We start from the raw sequence: 22,571 nt of genomic DNA on the forward strand, positions 1-22,571 counted from the left end.
ATAGTTCTCCCAGTATTGTATGTTTATAAAATATGAAGGTTTTTAAATCTGCCAACAGGTTCAGGAACCTAAATGAACAAATAATGATAAAAATTGTATTAGCCTACTGATGACCGAAGATGCATCTTACATAGCACAAACAAGACATTCTATTTGTGCATATTTGATTGTTTAACTGGTTGCATTTGAGCATGGATAACAATCTCAGTTTGCTGTTTGACAACTCTGCTGAGGAAAACGTGACAGAGATAGACAAAAAACCCTTTGTCAGAGAAAAAGTAATGATTTACTGGCATTGACAGACAGATTTACAGTGGAGCCTTAACCTTAAAACAATAACAGCGATACAGAACCACACCCACTAAACACATGGGCTACACTTCCCATAATGCCTGTTAGTAAAGGCTTAGCTCTTTGCATAGGTGTGGTATTGTTTGGGCAATGCCTGCTCAGCCCAGTCAGGAATCGCTGCAGGTTTTGGCATAGGAACAAACATCCAGAAGTGAAACACAAGATGGGCAATGTTTTTTTTTTTTACTTTTTCAGTTGGCAAGCTATACATAAAGTGGGTGTTGTTCTTTAGGTCTTTTGTAAATGGGGTTTAAATACATTTCCATAGAAACCTCAAAATCACTCCCCGAATTCCAATGTGTACATTAATCAATACAAAAGACTTTTTGGAAACAGCTGTAATAAAGACTTGCAGTCAGAAACACTCCCTCACTCTCACTCTTCACACCTTTGCTCTTTTTTATTTCCTAAGAAACAAGATTAATGTTATCTGGTTGCTATGTTTCCTCCTAGCACATAGGTAATGTGTAGAAGAGTGCAATCATAATCGTTCTGCTCTGGTTGGCGGTGAGAGAATGCCGTTTTGTGTTAGGAGAGAGAGGCCGTGTTACCCGAGGTCCCTGGAGAGAGGAGCTGTTGTTAGCTGCACAAAGCTAATCTCAGTCTGTCTCCTGGTTTTGGCTCCCCGTAGACAAGCTTAGGTTTCCCCTACAGCTGGACCTTTTAAACTTTTGCATTCAGTCTTATGTAATAAAGCTCCATTTGGAGCAAAAGGAATAAGCTAAAAGAAAAAAAAGAAAGAGAGATGGTACATCTGGTACTATTAGACCTTGTTCATGTTCTGCAGTGAGTAATTCACTGTGTTCACATGTACTTGATTTGCATTTGTTCCTTTTCATAACACTGAGATGAGCAGTAAATGTGTAAGAAGGGTACAATGGCGTGGTTATTTCCGCTATGTACAGTTCAGTAACAGGTTGTTGCATGATTTTGATGGACTTTGTGCTTTGTGAATGTAGGTGTGTTTTTGTGCATAATTTCTGAACAAAGTTGGGTGGAACTCTTCAAATCTGTGACTGCTTCATCTATTTATGTTTACTAACTGCTTTATGCCACTCAATTGCAATGGAAATACTGATCACAAGCCAGAAACACTTACTGGATGGGGCACCAATCCATCACAGGGCCACACACACTGACATATTTAGTCACTTACACCTAGGAGCAATTTAAGCACACTTTTGCATGTACTTCTGTAGTGTGGGAGAAAAACAGATTACCTCAGGTTATCCAGACAGACACTGTGAGAACAAACATAACACCTCACAGTGACTGAGAACTGAACTTGGAATTTATGTAAATTGGTTAATGGCCTATTGCTTTCCATATTAATACTGTATCAATATATTCAATATTATATATACAGTATATTCCTAAAATGTATGAAGAATTACATTTATAATAGGGTAAAAATATGTGTTGAATAAAAATAAATAATATAATATGACATTGTACCCTTTTTGAGGGCATTTTCTACACACATTTAAATTAAAAGAACAAAAAGAAAAAAAAAAAACTTAAAAATGAACTTTCTTATACCTCTGCTTAGAATATTTTATTTATTTATTAGGATTTTAACGTCATGTTTTACACACTTTGGTTACATTAATGACAGAGCGGGTAGGTACTCGTTACACAAGATTCATCAGTTCACAAGTTTAATATCAAACACAGTCATGGACAATTTTCTCCAATTCACCTTACTTTCACGTCTTTGGACTGCGGGAGGAAACTGGAGCTCCCGGAGGAAACCCACACAGACACAGGGAGAACATGTGAACTGCACACAGAAAGGACCCGGACCGCTCCACCTGGGGATCAAACCCAGGACCTTCTTGCTGTGAGGCGACAGTGCTACCCACCGAGCCACCATGCCGCCCTCTTTTGCTTAGAAATTTCTAAAGCAAGTATTTATATACACTTGCAATGGCATGTCTTGGAAACACTTAAAAACAGGTGTGCCATGAATTAGAAGCAACATTCACATGTGTCACATGTGCTTTATATCGTTATGTTTTAAAGCAACTACACAAAAAAAGACCTGCTCCAAAAATAGCACCTTAAAGCTTGACTGAAGGTTACTGGTGATTACATACAGTAGATTAAGAAAATAACCTCAGTGTGGTCAAGTAAAACAAATGAACTTGTTTGGCCCATGTGACCAAAAAATGTTTGAAGGACAATGGTGGAGCATTCAAACCCAACAACACTGTACATATTGTCAAGCATGATATTGGCAGTAATTTACTCTCCTGCCAGAAGAAAAGAGAACTATTAATTCATGGATACAATTGAGTATTTTAGCAAGGCAATGACCTAAAACACACATTAAAGATGGTATCGGAAAGGCAAAAATCATGCTAAAATTAGGTCTCGAGAATGGCTTCTTAGTCTTGGCCAAGACCATATCATGAACTGCAGTAATAATAGTTCTCTTAAAGTATCCAACAAATTTGATGGAACTTGATGTGAATGGCTATTAGAGATACACTGATCAGTCATAACATTAAAACCACCTCCTTGTTTCTATACTCATTGTCCATTTTATCAGCTCCACTTACCATATAGAAGTACTACAATTAGTACTTCTACAATTATTCTACAAGTTCTACATTTACTGACTGTAGTCCATCTGTTTCTCTACATACCTTTTTAGCCTGCTTTCACCCTGTTCCTCAGTGGTCAGGACCCCCCACAGGACCACCACAGAGTAGATATTATTTAGGTGGTGGATCCTTTTCAGCACTGCAGTGACACTCACATGGTGGTGGTGTGTTAGTGTGTGTTGTGCTGGTATGAGTGGATCAGACACAGCAGCACTGCTGGAGTTTTTAAATACAGTGTCCACTCACTGTCCACTCTATTAGACACTCCTACCTAGTTGGTCCACTTTCTATATGTAAAGTCGGAGATGATCGTTCATCTATTGCCGCTGTTTGAGTTGGTCATCTTCTAGACCTTCATCAGTGGTCACAGGACGCTGCCCACGGGGCGCTGTTGGCTGGATATTTTTGGTTGGTGGACTATTCTCAGGTCAGCAGTGACAGTAAGGTGTTTAAAAACTCCATCAGCATTGCTGTGTCTTATCCACTTATACCAGCACAACACACACTAACACACCAGTGCTGTGCTGTGCTGAGAATCATCCACTACAAACTACTTCTACAAAGTGATTCTATATGGTAAGTGGAGCTGATGAAATGGACAGTGAGTGTAGAAACAAGGAGGTGGTTTTAATGTTATGGCTGATCAGTGTATTTACTGTACCTTTGACTCTGCATATTTTGCCATACATTTTGTGTTCCAATCATTCCATCACAGAAAAAGTCCATCACAGTTCCTTGCTGGATAAATCAAAATCCTAGCAAAATATAACAGACGTGTCCTATATATGTGTGTAAACCATTGACTTGCACTGTAAGTAAATTCCCTTTTTGTTATTGAGGAACTACTGAATGGAGTGGACCAGAGAAAAACTTGCTTAGTTAACCATTGTGCCACTTTACCAATATTCATTTGTGCCACTTTTGCACAAATGTTAAAAATATAATTCAGTATCATGTGTGCCAATTTACCAATGAAAAAGCCAATTGGTTAAATGGCAGATTTAGTAGGTGAGCTGGAAAATCAACAAATTTTTGCCAGAATTTGACCTTCTATGATTAAATATGTGCCCCCTGGTCTAAATTGTCAATGACAGCATGTGAAAGTCCAATACATTTAGTCTGTTGCCAAGCAACAGTATCATGCCAGTAGGCAAAAGTGTTGAAATTATTCACAGGAATGGGATGGGTCCTGAAACAATCTCAACCATCCGGTTCCCCATCCTCAGTTAAGTTGGCATACGCTACAAAAATTAAGGTTTGGAATTGATCCAAAAAGTGGTTGATCAACCAGTTTTATGGATTTTGATTTCTGAGAGACAACATTAGCTTTGATATTAAGTGACTGCATCAAAATATTTATTTCACTTAAATTCATGCCCAGGTAATGACAAACAGGAGTTGACATTAGAGCAACTTGGAGCTGTTTGGACAGGTTAAATGCACTACAGCCAGCTAAAATAGCTATTATCATGTCACTCGCATGACTAAATGGTAACATTTATTTATGTCAGCCATGGACTGACAAACACATTTCACTATGAAAAAAATCTTTTTATTTTAAAATAAAGATGAAAAAGAGTGAACATGTTTTGATCTAAAAAATGTCAACAGTTTAGTATGTGGACCGCTGACACTGTACTTGTTGAACTTTCCATTCCAAAATACTGGCATGTTTTCAGTGTATGATCGAGGATTTCATTTAGGTGCTCAATTTTTTTTTACCTTCAAAAGCATACCCATAGATGCTTTGGCTACCAAGTAAATAAATAGGTAAGTGGTGTCCTGTGATGGATTGCCCCCTGTCCAACACTATTTCTGCCTTATGCCCAGTATTTCCAGAGTTTACAACCCTGACCAGAATAAAGTGGCTAGTAAATTCAATACAGGAATAAATAATTTATATACACCAATCAGCCATAACATTAAAATGACCTCATTGTTTCTACACTCACTGTCCATTTCATCAGCTCCACTTACCATATAGAAGCACATTGTAGTTCTACAATTACTGACTGTAGTCTATCTGTTTCTCTGCATGCTTTGTTAGCCCTCTTTCATGCTGTTCTTCAATGGTCAGGACTCTACCAGGACCACTTCAGAGTAGGTATTATTTGGGTGGTGGGTCATTCTCAGCACTGCAGTGACACTGACATGGTGGTGGTGTGTTAGTGTGTGTTGTGCTGGTATGAGTGGATCAGACACAGCAGCGCTGATGGAGTTTTAAACCCCTCAGTCACTGCTGGACTGAGCATAGTCCACCAACCAAAAATATCCAGCCAACAGCACCGTGTGGGCAACGTCCTGTGACCACTGATGAAAGTCTAGAAGATGACCAACTTAAACAGCAGCAATAGATGATAGCGATCGTCTCTGACTTTACATCTACAAGGTGGACCAACTAGGTAGGAGTGTCTAATAGAGTGGACAGTAAGTAGACACAGTATTTAAAAACTCCAGCAGCGCTGCTGTGTCTGATCCACTCATACCAGCACAACATACACTAACACTCCACCACCATGTCAGTGTCACTGCAGTGCTGAGAATGATCCACCACCTAAATAATACCTACTCCGTGGTGGTCCTGTGGGGGTCCTGACCATTGTAGAACTACAAAGTGCTTCTATATGGTAAGTGGAGCTGATAAAATGGACAGTGAGTGTAGAAACAAGGAGGTGGTTTTAATGTTATGGCTGATCAGTGAATACTGGTATCTTTGTGACCAAAAGATGCAACGGAAGAAGGTCATGTGGTCTGATGAGTCCAGATTTACCCTGTTCCAGAATGATGGGCACATCAGGGTAAGAAGAGAGGCGGCTGAAGTGATGCACCCATCATGTCTAGTGCCTACCGTACAAGCCTGTGGGGGCAGTGCTATGATCTGGGGTTGCTGCAGTTGGTCAGGTCTAGGTTCAGCAACGTTATGTGCCCAAAGAATGAGGTCAGCTGACTACCTGAATATACTGAATGACCAGGTTATTCCATCAATGGATTTTTTCTTCCCTGATGGCACGGGCATATTCCAAGATGACAATGCCAGGATCCATCGGCCTCAAATTGTGAAAGAGTGGTTCAGGGAGCATGAGACATCATTTTCACACATGAATTGGCCACCACCATCTTTGGGATGTGCTGGAGAAGACTTTGCGCAGTGGTCCAAATCTCCCATCATCAATACAAGAAAAATTAATGCAACTCTGGACAGAAATAAATGTTGTAACGTTGCAGAAGCTTGTGGAAACGATGCCACAGCGAATGCGTGCCGTAATCAAAGCTAAAGGTGGTTCAACCAAATATTAGTGTGTGACCTTTTTTTTGGCCAGGCAGTGTAATATCCACATGTAACACAAGTTTAAAAGTGAAACAGGAGAACAATCCAGATAAACACAGATACATGTGGAGCTTTTAGAGTGAATCTGATGGTTATTCCACACAAATGCAGATTCGTCTCATATTCGCACTTTGATGACGTATTACCACACCGCTCAAGCCAAGTGCTTAACAAAGTGGCTGTTCATTGTTAATCTGAAATTAAATAAATACATTAAAAAAAACTTACTAAATACAGTGAGTTTAAGGGAAACGTTGAGTTTAAGGGTACAAATTTCTCGAGTTTCAAAGATTTTGAGTTTAGGGGACGTTGAGTTACAAGGTAACACTGTATTTACTTGTTAGAAATATTCTGTCACACTTTATTGCTTAAGGGTCCAGTTACGGTCCTCAGTATGGTACAAGGCGTCTTTATGCATCCATTATGGAATGGCAGCCTTGTAATGAATTCCATCTTTAGAAAGACTAGCTCTGTGAAATACTGAAATAGTTCTGTGGTTATATTTTGGGGGAATTTACCACATTTGCCTATTCCTGACAGACCCGGGAGCTCGGTAGCTCTCTGATGATGCCACTTGTCCATGTGTAACATATGCAGCTATGCACCCGCAACTGAAGCAACCACTATTTACCCACCCATGTACTTTAGCACTTCTCATAACATTGTATAACCTGTGTTTTTATACTTCATTGTCTTTCCTTTTTCATGTCTTGACACAGAACATGTAGACGAAGGTAAAGGAGCACATCACTTCAAAACTGTAATAATTCAAGTGTTTATCTTGGCTTTATAGTAAACTGTTTTTAGTTCCTTTTAACTTTATATTTCTTTCATTATTTGGCAAGCACAGAAGAAGCAAAACCCAAACCAAAGTGAGTCACTGTGGGTGTGGAATACAATATCCAAATATCAAATTTCATGTTTTTCAAAAGAAAACTTCTTGTTCTGTTATTGTTTTTGTTTCAGAGGTTTTCTGCCACCCATGGTCCCTCCCAAAATACCTGATGGGGAGAAGGTTGACTTCGACGTGAGTACAGGTTGAAGCATGAACGAGCATTTCATTCTTTTTAGTCATGCTTAAGCAGTAATTTCACTTAGCATGCAGGGACTTCGTATTAAAAGTTAAACAGTAAACTCCTTCATTCTTTTCGTGCTTTATCCTGGTAAAAAACACATGTTGTTGTGTGTAACACTTTCCTCCAGCTGTGCCACCAAAATTTTCCCAACTACTGATTATCTTTCTGCATGATAGAACATTCCTTTTTATACAATAATTATGGCTTGCGTAAAGGTTTAATCATTCAATGTAAGTACCATAGAGATTAAAAAAATCAAGTTGAAGTCTCAGCAGTGTTACTGGCCTGGCTGAGTGCTCAAGAGACACCTTTGGCTGTGTCCATGATGGGAGGGATATGCATAGGGTTTCTCTTCATTGCTGTTACAACAGCAACTCAAGTAGTGGAATGATTCCATACATATTACAGCTCTCAGTGAGACTCCACCACTGCCTAGTGTAAAGAAGTGTCCAATGATTTTACACATATTAAAGAAGATGGGTGTTTTTTTGTAGCCCTCCACAGCAAGCATAGGGTGGTGCAATGATTATCATCTGCAGCTTTGTTAGAATTGTATTATAATCCAAAGTCCATGCTTTAATTTTGTACACTAGCTATGTATTCAGTATGTACTCAGTATTGACAGTTCTTCCCATGATCACATGGGTTGGATTCTTTTAGATACTCTGGACTCACGCTATTTCCTATAAAACTGTCAGTAGGTTATTCGGCTAATTTACATCATCACAAGTTTCTTTTTATTAAACAGATGGCACTAATATAAATAAGTTAACATTTGATGATGGTCATAGGATATCCACCGTAAGCGAATGGAGAAGGACCTGACTGAGCTACAGTCACTAATTGAGTCACACTTTGAAAGTCGCAAAAAAGAGGAAGAGGAGCTCCTTGCCCTTAGTGCCCGTATGGTGAGTCACAAAGTCACAAGGTATTTTACTCATGAAGTTGTAAACAGCACTTTCACAACTGGTTTGAAAGAAAGTATGATATATTTAGCTCTTTAATGACAATGAGAATCCATTAAGTTTTAGTCACTGTTATTGTTGTAAACAACAAAGGTTTTTTTCTTTTTCTTTGCAATCTGTTGTTTTACATAGTACTCTGGTTCAAAACTCTTGGTTATAATTAGGGCCCTACTAAATTCACGGGAAAATGAGTCACCCTCGGGTTCCTGCTCTTCTCCCTGGCCAAGGCCCGTCTTTCCCGATTGCTCAGTTTGGCCGGGCGACCAGGTCTAAGAAGATTTTTGGTGGTTCCAAACTTCTTCCATTTACAAAATTACCACTGTGTTCTTTGGGACCTGTAAAGCTGCAGGAATTTTTCTGTACCCTTCACCAGATCTATGCCTTGACACAATCCTGTTTCTGAGGTCTGCAGATAATTCCTTTGACCCCATGGCTTGGAGTTTGCTCTGATATGCACTGTCAACTGTGGGACCTTATATAGGCAGGTGATGGCAATTCCCAATCATGTCCAATCAATTGAATTTACCACAGGTGTACTTTAATTAAATTGTAGCCACATCTCAAGCAGTATCAGTGAAAAAATGCATCTCAGCTCACTTTTGGGTGTCATATCAAAGGGTGTGCACATTTGTGCACGTATGATATTTTACATTTAGATTTTTAATAAATTAGCACTAATGTCTAAAAACCTGCTTTCACATAATACAATACATAATTCATATAATACATAAAATAAACTTAATCTATTATAGAATGAGTCTGTAATGTAATAAAATGTGGAGAAGGTGAAAGGGGTGTGCAGACTTTCCGGCTTGACTGTAATACTCATCATAAAAAGGGTATATTTTGAAGGTAATTCCAAATGACCATCATGTTATTTAAATTTATAATGCATTATTTTATCATTACTCATTTTATCTTACCGTAAACTATAAAAAACACACAAGCATCTTGTTTGTTTACAACAATCTCTTCAATTTTGTAAGTAGAATTCCTCTGTATCTGGTTAATGTGATTAAAACTAGACGGACAAAAGTAATTGCTGCTCAATCAACCAAAACACCAAATGTAATTCATTATTGTGTTAACTTAGATTAGACGCAACCAGTCTCCAATCTAAATAATGCTCCCCTAAAAACCTTTCCAGCTAAGTGAATGAGCAAGCTTTGCTGGTTTAAGGGTGGCACGGTGTTTTGGTGGGTTGCACTGTTGCCTCATAGCAAGAAGGTCCTGGGTTTGATCCCCAGATGGGACGGTCCGGGTCCTTTCTGTGATGAGTTTGCATGTTCTCCCCTTGTCTGCTTGGGTTTCCTCCCACAGTCCAAAAGACATGCAAGTGAGGTGAATTGGAGATACAAAATTGTCCATGACTGTGTTTGACATTAAACGTGTGAGCTGATGAATCTTGTGTAACCTGTAACTACCGTTTCTGTCATGAATGTACCCGAAGTGTGTAAAACATGATGTTAAAACCCTAATAAATAAATTGCTGGTTTATATTAAGCGCCATGCCATGATGATACCATGACGGAACAGTGAACTTTTTACCAGAAGATTCTGTGGTAGAGTTTCTGGTTCCCCATGTCATCTCTAATTACTCTGTGTATATAGTAACCTTCTGTTCTGTTCCCTTTTCTGAAATGGACTATTACAATGATCCTTTGTTACTGTCTGTGATTAGTTACAGTATATGAAAGAACCCATTTTATTCTGTTTCTTCATCTCTGGTATTATGGTTCCTTATGTCCTTGTCTTGGTTTCTCTTGTTATTTTAATTTTTTCGCAGCCTTGTTTTACAGTTGATTATTTATCCTTTCTGTTCTTTAGCTCCTAGTTTCAGGCATTACCTCCTCGTGTCCTTCTGTGGTCTTGTGTTTTTCCACAGTCCATGGTTTTGTTGGGTTTAGTTAAGAATCTTAGCATTTAGTGATTAGCAGAGCTTAGCATAGGGATAAGTATGACATGTTTTCCTAGTTTAGCAATTAGCGTAGCTTAGCGTCGGGATTATGGTTTCATGTTTTTCTTGGGGTTAGCCGTTATGTTCTGTTTTCCCATGTTCTTAGTTTTGCTGTCTGTTTACCTGTAGATTCTATTGTTATGCTCTTGTAATTCAATAAATTCAATATGTTTATTACGTCTTCACACCTGTGTCCTGCCACTTCTCCCAGTCTATCGTTACACTGATTACTTTGTTGAAATGTAAAGTAAAGGTGACATATATGCCAACAAAAATCAAAAGCTTTTAAATATTGGCCTCATTATCCACAATACCATAATTCACACCTTCTGCTGGTCTATACAGCCGATGGGCCCATTACAGTTTAATATTACTGCTTGATTAAAAAATTTAGTTGCTCAACAGCCCAGGGTCTCCATTGCTAAAATAGTGCTACAGTATATAATGTGCTACACAGTTTTTAGGAGTTTAAAACAATGATGCTCGACTACAAAGCCAAAAATGGACCAGCCCCAAGTTATCTTAAAGGTCTAATAAAACCCCTTTCTGTACCACGCAACCTCCGAGCCACTAGTCTTGATCGACTTGATCCTCCACCCAGAACTAAAGGAAGACAAGCACCAAGGCTTCTCTCTGTACTAGCACCAAAGTGGTGGACGAGCTTCCCTTATCCAAACATCTGAGTCTCTTGCTGTCTTCAAAAGATGATTTAAACCCACCTCCTAGCTCCCACCCTTTGTTTCTAACAGGGTTTCATACAGTCCTGTATTCTTGGACTGTTATCTACTTAAACTAGAGTAAGGTAATGTTCACTATGAAAGCACTTCTGTAAGTTGCTCTGGATAAAACTGCTCTGTCTGCTAAATGCCGAAAATGTAAATGTAAATATAAAGAGAAGACAGATCTGGACTGCAGGCAGGCCACTCTAGCACCTGCACTATATTACTATGAAGTCATGCTGTTGCTACACATGTAGAATGTGGCTTGGAAACAAGCAGCAATGTTATTGTAAAATATGACTAAATGAAGGCATGGATTACTCCAAAATGCAAAGGTACACCACAGCATTCATGATGCCTTCATAGATATCCAGGTTATCCAGGTATCCAGGCTTTTAAACAAAGCATTGGTAACAATAGGGATAGTCTTTTTTCTTTTGGTCTGGAGAACACAAGCTCTATAATTTCCAAAAACAATCTGAAAGGTAGACTTGTCAGACCATGGCACACATTTATCTATTGCACTTGTCCATCTCAGAAGAGTTTGAGCCCATGGATGAAGATGCTAGCTTTAAACAATTTCTCAAGTGTCTAAATTAGGGCTGGCACCAATCCGAAACTCTGTATCGGTATCGGTCCGATATTGGCCCAAATCACTGGATCGGATATCAGAAGGAAACCCACATGTAATCTATTTACATTTACATTTTCAGCATTTAGCAGACGCTTTTATCCAAAGCGACTTACACGATGAGCTGAACACAATGAGCAATTGAGGGTTAAGGGCCCAACAGTGGCAACTTGATGGTGGCGGGGCTTGAACCGGCAACCTTTTGTTTACTAGTCCAGTACCTTAACCACTGAGCTATCACTGGCCCCTAATAATCTAATCCGATACTGTTGCTTAAGTAAATAACACAATGTAAATAAGGCCATTGTTTGTGTGTAAAGCAAATAACACACGAAGATACGTTCCAACAGAGTGCTGTTTATTACCAGCTCACTCTGCAACTGCCGTATCAAGGTGCATCTTGATGACATCATTAACATGTGCCACTGATCTACAACTCATCTGCAACAGCCATTCAGAAATTAAAACACACTGATTGGGGCCGCTCAGGTGGCGCAGCGGTAAAGCGCACACTGTTCACCAGAGCTGAGATCTCAAATACATCGTATCGAATCTCGGCTCTGCCTTGCCGACTGAGGCTGAATGGCTACATGAACAACAATTGGCCTGTTGTTCAGATAAGGGGCGGGACTAAAAGCCGGATGGGGACTTTCTCTCAGACCAGTGCGATTACAACCTCTGCTGGCTGGTTGGTGGCGCCTGCACAGAGATGAGGAAGGAGTGTGGTAGGGGGTGTGGCCCTCCGTGCACAGCGCTCTACTGCACTGCACTCGTCAAGTGTAGGTGATAAGATGTTCGATTGCTGTGCACGTTTCGGAGGGGGTGTGGAGCAGCCTCGTCCTCCCCAATCAGGAGCAGGGGCCAGCATTAGTGAGAGGATGATTGACGGGTAGAAATTGGATGTGCTAAAGTGGGAGAAAAAGGGGTAAAAAAAACAAAAAAAAAACACTGATCTACTTAAACTTTTAGCATTTAAAAAAAATCATGTACTACTGCCACATCTAAAAACACTGTTTAAACAATAAAAATCGCTTTATAAATCAGTCAGCTGAGACAAACAAAACCTATCTTGTCCCGGCTTGGAGATCTCTCACATCCTCAACGATTAATCCATGAGTGTTATGAAATAAAACAAACTACATCGTTTCCCGTTTAGCCACAGACGTCTTCAAAATTCAGCAGGTTTTAATAATCTAAAAATTTGACAGAACTTTAATGGAAAATCTCATCTCTGCGTCAATTTTAATTGGTCCATCACGTGTGATTGACATCCACATCTTCCAATTGTAGACACTTTGGACAACACACCGAACATAAGTGAAACCAAAAATGCTGCTAAATGTTTTGTGTGTAACAGTTAAAATAAAAACAGCAGTTTTGCATAAGTGTGATGTTGTAGGCATTGTTATTTAGATAGATAGTTTAACCATGGTGCATTGAGACATATTATTACTGCTTAGTTGTTTGAGAGGAGAAATGACATAACGGATTGGTATTGGTATTGTCAGATACTCAATTTGCAGTATCGGTATCTGACATAAAAAAGTGGTATCGAGCCAGCCCTAGTCTAAATGTGACCTGTAGTTTTCTAGAGAAGTTATAATATAAAACTTGATGAATATTTAGCATCCAAAATTTCCAAATATTATATACAAATATATTATTGTGGTCAATATTGTACTGGTTGTCTTCTGTTCTGAAAATAAGGAAAAGCGCCGGACAGAAAGAGCTGAGCAGCTGAGAATCCGGGCTGAGAAAGAAAAGGAGCGACAGAACAAGCTAGCCGTGAGTCACAACTTTTCAGAGCATTACTATCTTAATAATGTGTCCAGAGAGCATTCATTTAAAAGTATTTATCCTCAGGAAGAAAGGGCGAGAAAAGAGGAGGAAGAAGCAAAGAGGAAAGCTGAGGATGATGCCAAGAAGAAGAAGGTTCTGACAGGTTTTCAGTTCAGTGGATACATGCAAAGGGTAATAGCAGCACATCCTTACAGAAATGATAAACATGAGTGATTTTTTTTTTACTGACATTCATTATTTTGTTTGGCTAACAGACAGAAAAGCGGGGAGGTGCAAGGAAACAAACAGAGAGAGAGAAGAAGAAAAAGATTCTTAGCGAGCGACGTAAAGAGCTAAATATTGACAACCTCAATGCTGACAAGCTCAGGTACAGGGCAGACAAAGGGAAAAGCCCACACAAACAAATCCGAATGTAAACATGCTTTAACATAAATAATGCAGTCAACGGTAATGCTGGTTCATTCTTTTTTCATGTCTCATGTCACAGAGAGAAAGCCAATGAACTCTGGAAGTGGATGTACGAACTCGAAGCAGAGAAATTTGAACTACAGTATAAATACATGCGACAAAAGTATGAGGTATGGCTGGTTTTCAGCATGAAAGAGATTCCAGAGTATCACACGTAAAACACTTAGCAATGTTGTTACCAGCATGAAATGAGAACAGCTTTCTCTGTTAACTTTCACATGAATGCGTGATGACAGGTCCATTAAAGTATAACTCATCAAGACTGCTATTTACACCTCGACCAACTTGGCAGGAGAGGCTGGTTGTGTTGGGTATCTTAACCCTGGATGCCTTCCCAGACTTTTGACTGGCATGAGAAAAAATTCACACAGAGACAAAGAAACTGTCTCATACCTGTTATATTCTGTCACTTTAGGTCACTGTCCTGAGAAACAGAGTCAGCGACCATCAGAAGACGTGAGTAGCTGAAACATATTGATATTCATCTGTCTTTAATTCATTTACATTTTCTGCATTTAGCAGATGCTTTAATCCAAAGTGACTTACAGTTCTGTGACAGTATACTGTCTTAGCAACTAAGGGCTAAGAGCCTTGATCAAGCCTTGATTAAATACATCATTTAATTATAATTGTATAAAATACAAAAGCCCAGAAACATTTCTACACCTTTTATTAAAAATACAAATATTAAAGGGCGCTCAGGTGGCGCAGCGGTAAAACATGCTAGCACACCAAAGCTGACATTTTGAACTCGTTGATTCAAAACTCAGCTCTGCCATCCGACTGGGCGCCTACGTGAACGATTGGCTGTTGTTCATACAGGGTGGGAGCCCCAGATACCTCCAGGGACCTCATAACTGATGCAATTACGACCTTTGCCGGCTGATTGTGCGCCTGCATATAAACTCGCCTCGAGCAGTTGAAAAGATGCAGTCGGCTACTGCACACGTGTCGGGTGTCAGTATCGCTCTCCTCAATCAAGACGGGGATCAGCATCAGTAGAGAGGAAGTCTAATGCAATTGGGTAATTGAATATGCTAAAGCCTGCTTGCATCCTGTTCTTCAATGGTCAGGACCACCACACAGCAGGTATTATTTAGGTGGTGGATGATTCTCAGCACTGCAGTGGTAATGACATGGTGGTGGTGTGTTAGTGTGTGTTGTGTTGGTAAGAGTGGATCAGACACAGTAGCACTGCTGGAGTTTTTAAATACTGTATCCAAGTATATAATTTAGAACCACCTTCAATTTTGTCATTTCTAGGGCTGTCAAACGATTAAAAAATTTAATCGCGATTAATCTCAGAATTTCACATAGTTAATCGCGATTAATCACATTAAAAAAATCTGTGTAAATGTTACAGAAAACAAGGATTTTTAAGTGAAATGTTACAATTAAAATGGTGAACACATTTTATGCTAAATGTACTCATGTTAAAAACTGCTGGGACAAGAGAAAACTGTAAGGGAGTTTTATTCACTCACATACTAGGCAGTAATACTATCCAGCAGAGACCCTTGATTTCGTATATATGTCAGATTGTAGGTTAAAATTTCTCCATCAGCAAACATTGTAGATCAGCGGTGCTTTAGGTGGGATAAGGCGTAGTTATTGTAACAGACTTTTCTGTGGTTGTATCGTGACAATGGTTTGATGGACGTTTCTACACGAAGTGAGTGTGTTTTGACCCTTTGGGGCTTCCATAGTTCATGGAATAGCATGCTTGGCTAACGACTTTAGCTGTCCGCTATTCGGTACCGTAACAGAAAAAGTAATAAAAGTGTTCTGCTCCTGACAACTTGTGAATATACCGTGTATTTATTTCTTTATTAAGAAAGTGCATCACTACGACGCTCGGTTACATTTGAGAAACGCTGTCTTAATGAGAGATGCCGTGCACGGTCAAGTCTCAACATGAACAACCGATGACTCGCAGAGCTAAATAGAATTTGCGTTAACGCCACTATTTTTTAAAATCGCGTTAAATTGAGATCGCGTTAATGCGTTATTATCGAGTTCACTTCGACAGCCCTAGTCATTTCATATTTTTAGTGTCATTTAATATTTATTCACTTTAAATTTACACACAATCTCTGTGGACTGTATTTAGCAATATGAACCCAATGCATGTATTTCTTGGTCGATACGATTTAATTCTCCTCCAACACGACCTGTTACATTAATCTGTAATGCTGGGCAGACAGAGAAGGCAGAACACAAGTGCATTAAATCGTGAACTCTCTAACTGAGACACAATCGATACTGAAAATCAAAAACCAAACGGGTAAATATTGGGAGAACAATATATAAAAACATGGTAGATCACAGAAAACAAGATACACAAATGCAAAATTACGGTAACCGCTTTAAAATGCAAGGAATGGCCAAGAACAAAGCAGCAAGTGAGGTATATATATACAGACGTATTACATAGAAAATGATTAGGACACAGGTGTACACAGGTATATAAAACAAGAGCAAATAACAGACAAGGGGTGTAGACAGGGCGGGGAACACAGACGTGTAATGAAAACAAGATGCATGTGGAGCCTACTGTAGATGGGGGGGGGGAAGGGGGGGGGGGTTAACTGTGAGTGTTGGGCTCTTAGTATCATACAAGCAACACTTTTTTTCCAGACATGATTAACTTAATTATTGCCAGAATTCTGACCGTGGTTCTAATTTGTCAAAATGTTTAGGTGCAAATTTTAGAAGCACTTCCTGCTACTTTCACTGACTGTTCCCTCTCTTCTAAACTTTCCTTTCTATTAGCCTGAGAGCACATCAGAAAAATCTTGTGTGCCAAACCAGTTTTTACAGACAGAATGTTCAGGTTGATTGCTCGTGACCTTTCAATTTAGCTATTGTTTAAAAACTAATTTCTTGACAAGTATAAACCAGGAAAGCTCGTAACTCGCTGGATTGCTAGTTGTTGCATGAAATCTTCCCAACTAATTACATCTTTTCCAACATAAACATAAAGAACTTAATTTTAACTTAATAAATATACACTAATTGCTGTTTTTATCCATCAATGTACATCATTCTTTTTAAATCATCAACTGTATTTTAATATAATTAGTATAAACATGAGCAATATACACCGATCAGGCATAACATTATGACCACATTCCTAATATTGTATTGGTCCCCCTTTTGCTGCCAAAACAGCCCTGACCCGTCGAGGCATAGACTCCACTAGACCCCTGAAAGTGTACTGTGGTATCTGGCACCAAGATGTTTGCAGCAGATCCTTTAACTCCTGTAAGCTGTGAGGTCAGGCCTCCATGGATTGGACTTGTTTGTCCAGCACATCCCACAGATGCTCGATTGGATTGAGATCTGGGGAATTTGGAGGCCAAGTCAACACCTTAAACTTATTGTTGTGCTCGTCAAACCATTCTTGAACCATTTTAGCTTTGTGGCAGGGTGCATTATCATGCTAAAAGAGGCCACAGCCACCAGGGAATACCATTTCTATGAAAGGGTGTACATGGTCTGCAACAATGCTTATGTAGGTGGTACGTGTCAAAGTAACATCCACATGGATGGCAGGACCCAAGATTTCCCAGCAGAACATTGCCCATTACATAGTGCATCCTGGTGCCATGTGTTCCCCACGTAAGCGACACACACCCGGCCATCCACGTGATGTAAAACGTGATTCATCAGACTGGGCCACCTTCTTCCATTGCTTCATGGTCCAGTTCAGATGCTCATGTGCCCATTGTTGGTGCTTTCGGCAGTGGACAGGGGTCAGCATGGGCACACTGACTGGTCTGCAGCTGTGCAGCCCCATAAGCAACAAACTGTGATGCACTGTGTATTCTGACACCTTTCTATCAGAACCAGCATTAACTTCTTCAACAGTTTGAGCTACAGTAGCTTGTCTGTTGGATCGGACCACATGGGCCAGCCTTCGCTTCCCAAGTGCATCAATGAGCCTTGACCCTGTCGGACCACTTTTGATAGATACTGACCACTGATAGATACTGAAGACTGGAAGCTGCAGTTTTGGAGATGCTCTGACCCAGTCACCTAGCCATCACAATTTGGCCCTTGTCAAACTCGCTCAAATCCTTACATTTGCCCATTTTTCCTGCTTCTAACACATCAACTTTGAGGTTAAAATGTTCACTGATAAAGAGATAATCAGTGTTATTCACTTAACCTGTTATGTTTGGTCGGTGTACATTGAACAACATCAGCCTATCCTGGGAACACCGGCCACAAGGCACATATTCATCCTGACAGACCTCCAGTCATTCACATCACTCATACATTTATCATACTCAGTCATATTCGTTGTCAGTCAGTCACACTCATTTACACCTTGAGGGCAATGTGGTGCAGGTCAGGATAAAGTGGTTACAAAAAATAAATAAATCTATATAATACATAAATAAACAATTAATAAACATTGCTGTTTTGGAGTTAACAGATTAGTAAGTAATGTATATTTAGAGAAAAGATTATGCCTTGGGCCGAGTCAGTCACTTCAAATTTGCTCATTCCATAACTTACTGCTTAAAAATATTGTCCACTGGGACAACTAACTTAAACTACTGTGTTAAATAAAGGTGTCTAAAAAAAGAACACACATAAACGCACTGGATGGATTTAAAAGCCAGCAGTAAGAACAGGTGAGAAGCTTCAGTAAAGCTGTTTGTAAAGCCGGGCTGAAACTGACTATGTGTGAGTCAACTCAAAGGTGGGTATTTAAAAACAAATATATATACAGTATATACTGTATATATACACACCTATCAGCCATAACATTAAAACCACCTCCTTGTTTCTACACTCACTGTCCATTTAGTCAGCTCCACTTACCACATAGGAGCACTTTGTAGTTTTACAATTACTGACTGTGGTCCATCTGTTCCTCTGCATGCTTTGTTAGCTACTTTCATGCTGTTCTTCAATAGTCAGGACTCTCCCAGGACCACTATAGAGCAGGTATCATTTGGGTGGTGGATGATTTTCAGCACTGCAGTGACACTGACATGGTGGTGGTGTGTTAGTGTGTGTTGTGCTGGTATGAGTGGATAAGACACAGCAGCGCTGATGGAGTTTTTAAACACCTCACTATTACTGCTGGACTGAGAATAGTCCACCAACCAAAAATATCCAGCCAACAGTGCCCCATGGGCAGCGGCCTGTGACCACTGATGTAGGTGTACAAGATGACCAACTCAAACAGCAGCAATAGATGAGCGATCGACTTTACATCTACAAGGTGGACCAACTAGGTAGGAGTGTCTAATAGAGTGGACAGTGCGTGGACACGGTATTAAAAAACTCCAGCAGCTTCTGTGTCTGATCCACTTATAACAGCACAACACACACTAACACACCACCACCATGTCATTGTCACTGCAGTGCTGAGAATCATCCACCACCTAAATAATACCTGCTCTGTGGTGGTCATGTAGGGGTCCTGACTATTGAAACAGAGTAAAAGCAGGCTAAAAAGGTATATATATAATTATAGAAATATAATTCTCATTTCTAAAGTTAGTAAAGCTGAGTAGGTTGTAATTCCGTGCTAATTCTCGTGATAACTGACTCATACCAGATCTGTGCCAGCTTGCAAAGGTAACGTCCTATTATTTTCACCTTTAGACCAATTGATGTCTGCCAAAGCATTTAAAATTATGAATAAAGAAAGCCTCTGAGCTATTTGTTATTTTACCACCAGTCCTTCGTATTTAACAAGGAGCCCAATATTACATTCCAGTTTTATTTATTTAGTTTGGCAACTATGATGGCACAAATGCCGACTCTATTGTAAATTTGTTCTCAAAAGTTTCATTAGACTCCTCCCTGACTGGAGCCGTTCACATAATATCTTTATCTCTCTCAGGGTTATGTGTCAGAGGTACATCAGAGATGCCAAAGGGATTAGAGTCTGTTTTAGACAGGATGGCACAGGACAATGCGATGAGTAAGCGGCAGCTGAAAGAGAGAGGGAGAAAGAGAGAGAGTGAACGTGAGAGAGAATGTGAGATGGAAAGAGAGAGGAAATATGTGAGTGACAGCAGCTGTCACCTTTGGGTCAGAGATTAATGAAAGTTCAAAGGTTATGGACAGTGTTTAACAAAGGTTAAAAGATTTTAAGGGGATAAACAGTCAAGCCGTAGCCTAGTGGTTAAGCCCCACCACTGCCAGGTTGCTGCTGTTGTGCCCTTGAGCAAGGCCCTTAACCCTCAATTGCTCAGACTGTATACTGTAACTGTAATGTAAGTCGCTTTGGATAAAGGCGTCTGCTAAATGCCGTAAATGTAAATGTAAACAAAGAGTAAAATGGAGTCAGAATTCCTTTTTTACATTATCAGATAATTCCTCTGGTCATAGACTACAAAACAGTGCTGGATTACTGTTAAACAAGCTAACTGGACCTGATACTTTACAAAAATGCATTTATTCTTCACATTAGAAGAACGAAAAGCTGTCACATCACAAGGAACTATGTGTTTAATAATTAATATACAACTTTATTCTGGTCAGGGTTGCAGTTGGAAACACTGGGTGCAAGGCAGGAATACTGAGGCACCAATCAATTGCAAGGCTTCAGCTCTTTCCCCATAGACAAACCCCATCACATCTGTATAGAAGCCTGGCTCGCTGATAGCACTGCTAAGATTCACACCCGAATCCTGGCTGTGGTGGACTAGCAGTGTCATATCAATCATGCAAGCTGTTGTCAGGAGAATATTATAAAGTGCTTATATAATTTGTATAAGTGGCAGTTGTAGCCTAGTAGTTAAGGTACTGGACTAGTAAGTAGAAGACTGCTGGTTCAAACCCCACCCTTCAAAAAAATATTTGTTTTCTTAAAATTTTGGCCACATAGTGTGTCTTTTATTCAAAGTAAACTCAGTAAACATGATATCAACATTTGCAAAATTGGCTACATTTTTAGGTGCGAAATTACCAGTTTACCTACACTAACTAACATCACAAACATATGATTAAGCATTATTATCATTAAATAATAAATAACATACACTACAAAGTATACATAATGGTTCCTTCTTTCTGTTTCTGTCTGTTCTTTAGTACCAAAGGAACCAGGAGCAAGAGAGGCTTGAGGAAATAGAACACCAGGAATTGGGGAAGCAGATGTTTGAGATACACACGTTTATTGTTCTTCCTAAGAAACCAGCACAATAATGTTGGGACAGTTAGGAAAGTAGGTAAAATCCAAATTAAAATTAAAAGCACTTATTTTAACAGTCTTTTACATGGATTTAATAAAAAAAACAGCACAAATAATTGATATTTAATGTTAAACATTATAATCTTAAAAAATGGTTGGGACAGGGCAAGGTTATGAAACAATCAAAACATCTGTAATCATGATTGTATGAAATAGGAACTTAATAAAAGCAAAGATGGTTTAATGGTCTCCATAAAAAAAGAACCCAACAGTTTTAGAACAATTGTCAGCGCCAATATTAAATATGTGAGCTTTATTATTTCAGACAGCATTGCATTAAAAAACAACATGCTTTTGTAATGAATAAACCACATGGGCTCAAAAATACTTCTGAAAACCCTTTTCAGTAACAACACTTAGATGCCACTAATTTCTTGTGGTCTAAGCTCATCTGGGGTGGACTAATGCGAATGTGTGCTGTAGTTAGACAAGTCCACCTTTAAATAATGGACACTGTGTTCTTTGAGCCAAACAGAAAAAGGACCATTCCAACTGTTACCAATACAAGGTTCAAAAGCCATTGTCTGTCATGGTATGGAGATGTGTATGTGCCAATTGCATGAATGTGAAGGTACTATGCTGCTTCTTGCATATCTTGCACTATGCCAGCTTGCATTATGCCTTAACTTGGACATTTTTAATGTCACCATTAATGTTGAGAGGTTTATATGCATTTAGAGCAGCATTTGATCAAGATTCATTCTGCATGTATTACAACAGCATTGCTTTCTAGTAGGAGAGTGCAATACAGTGGTACCTTGAAAATCAACATCAGTTGGTTCTGGGAGTGGCGCTGAGCTTAAAAGGCATTGAAGTTTCCTATGGAATGTGGCGGTGCACAAAACTTAATGTGACTTATTGTACTAAAACAACGAGTGAGGAATTTCATTAGTGGAAAGAATTTATGAGCAGTAATAATTAAGAGAAGTTTAGCGTTCCTGTGTCATTCTTTTAATTCAAGTAACGCTAAGCTTTTTTTTTATTTTTATCGATAAGCGTTTTTGAGTCTCTTGGAAAAGAACGCATATAAAACAGCGCACTAAAACAATGCTTGACAAGAATATGGACTGATATTAAAATGTACTACTCCTCCTGCCGATGTAAAACAGTTCAATAAATAAATAAATAAACTCTCTCGGAAAAGCTTACAATTTCTCAGAACCCTGAGCTGTAACACAAGTGAAACAGGAGGAAAATCCAGCTAACACAGATTCATGTGGACGCTTTCAGAGTGGATTTGCTGGTTATTCCACACAAATGCAGATTCGTCTCATATGCGCACTTTGATGACATTTTACTACACCGCTCAAGCCAAGCGCAGAGCAAAGCAACTGTTCATTATTAATTTGAAATTAAATGAATCAATTTTTTTAACAAAAAAAAAAAAAGCAGAACACGTTGAGCTTAAGGTAAATGTTGAGTTTAGGGGTACAAATTTCTTGACGAAG

General features: G+C 39.3%; 1 protein-coding gene across 1 annotated transcript; it reads left to right on the forward strand.

Moving 5' to 3' along the window:
• Window positions 1-5,981: 5,981 nt before the first annotated feature.
• tnnt2b (troponin T type 2b (cardiac)) lies at window positions 5,982-21,003 on the forward strand. Its single transcript, XM_062997164.1, has 10 exons — window positions 5,982-6,013; window positions 7,131-7,157; window positions 7,252-7,312; window positions 8,153-8,269; window positions 13,341-13,418; window positions 13,497-13,604; window positions 13,688-13,800; window positions 13,921-14,011; window positions 14,317-14,357; window positions 20,964-21,003. The coding sequence occupies exons 1-10, from the start codon at window positions 5,982-5,984 to the stop codon at window positions 21,001-21,003; spliced, it is 708 nt and encodes a 235-aa protein (XP_062853234.1).
• Window positions 21,004-22,571: the final 1,568 nt, after the last annotated feature.

Source organism: Trichomycterus rosablanca, chromosome 6 (assembly GCF_030014385.1).
Source record: "Trichomycterus rosablanca isolate fTriRos1 chromosome 6, fTriRos1.hap1, whole genome shotgun sequence".
NCBI classification, from domain to species: Eukaryota; Metazoa; Chordata; class Actinopteri; order Siluriformes; family Trichomycteridae; genus Trichomycterus; species Trichomycterus rosablanca.

Excerpts from the sequence above, each read along its gene's own strand:
- tnnt2b (XM_062997164.1), top strand. The coding sequence starts at position 5,982 with ATGACAATGCCAGGATCCATCGGCCTCAAATT. Across the intron at positions 6,014-7,130 it reads GGATCCATCGGCCTCAAATT|CACAGAAGAAGCAAAACCCA; the intron begins GTGAAAGAGTGG and ends TTATTTGGCAAG. Across the intron at positions 7,313-8,152 it reads GGGAGAAGGTTGACTTCGAC|GATATCCACCGTAAGCGAAT; the intron begins GTGAGTACAGGT and ends TGATGGTCATAG.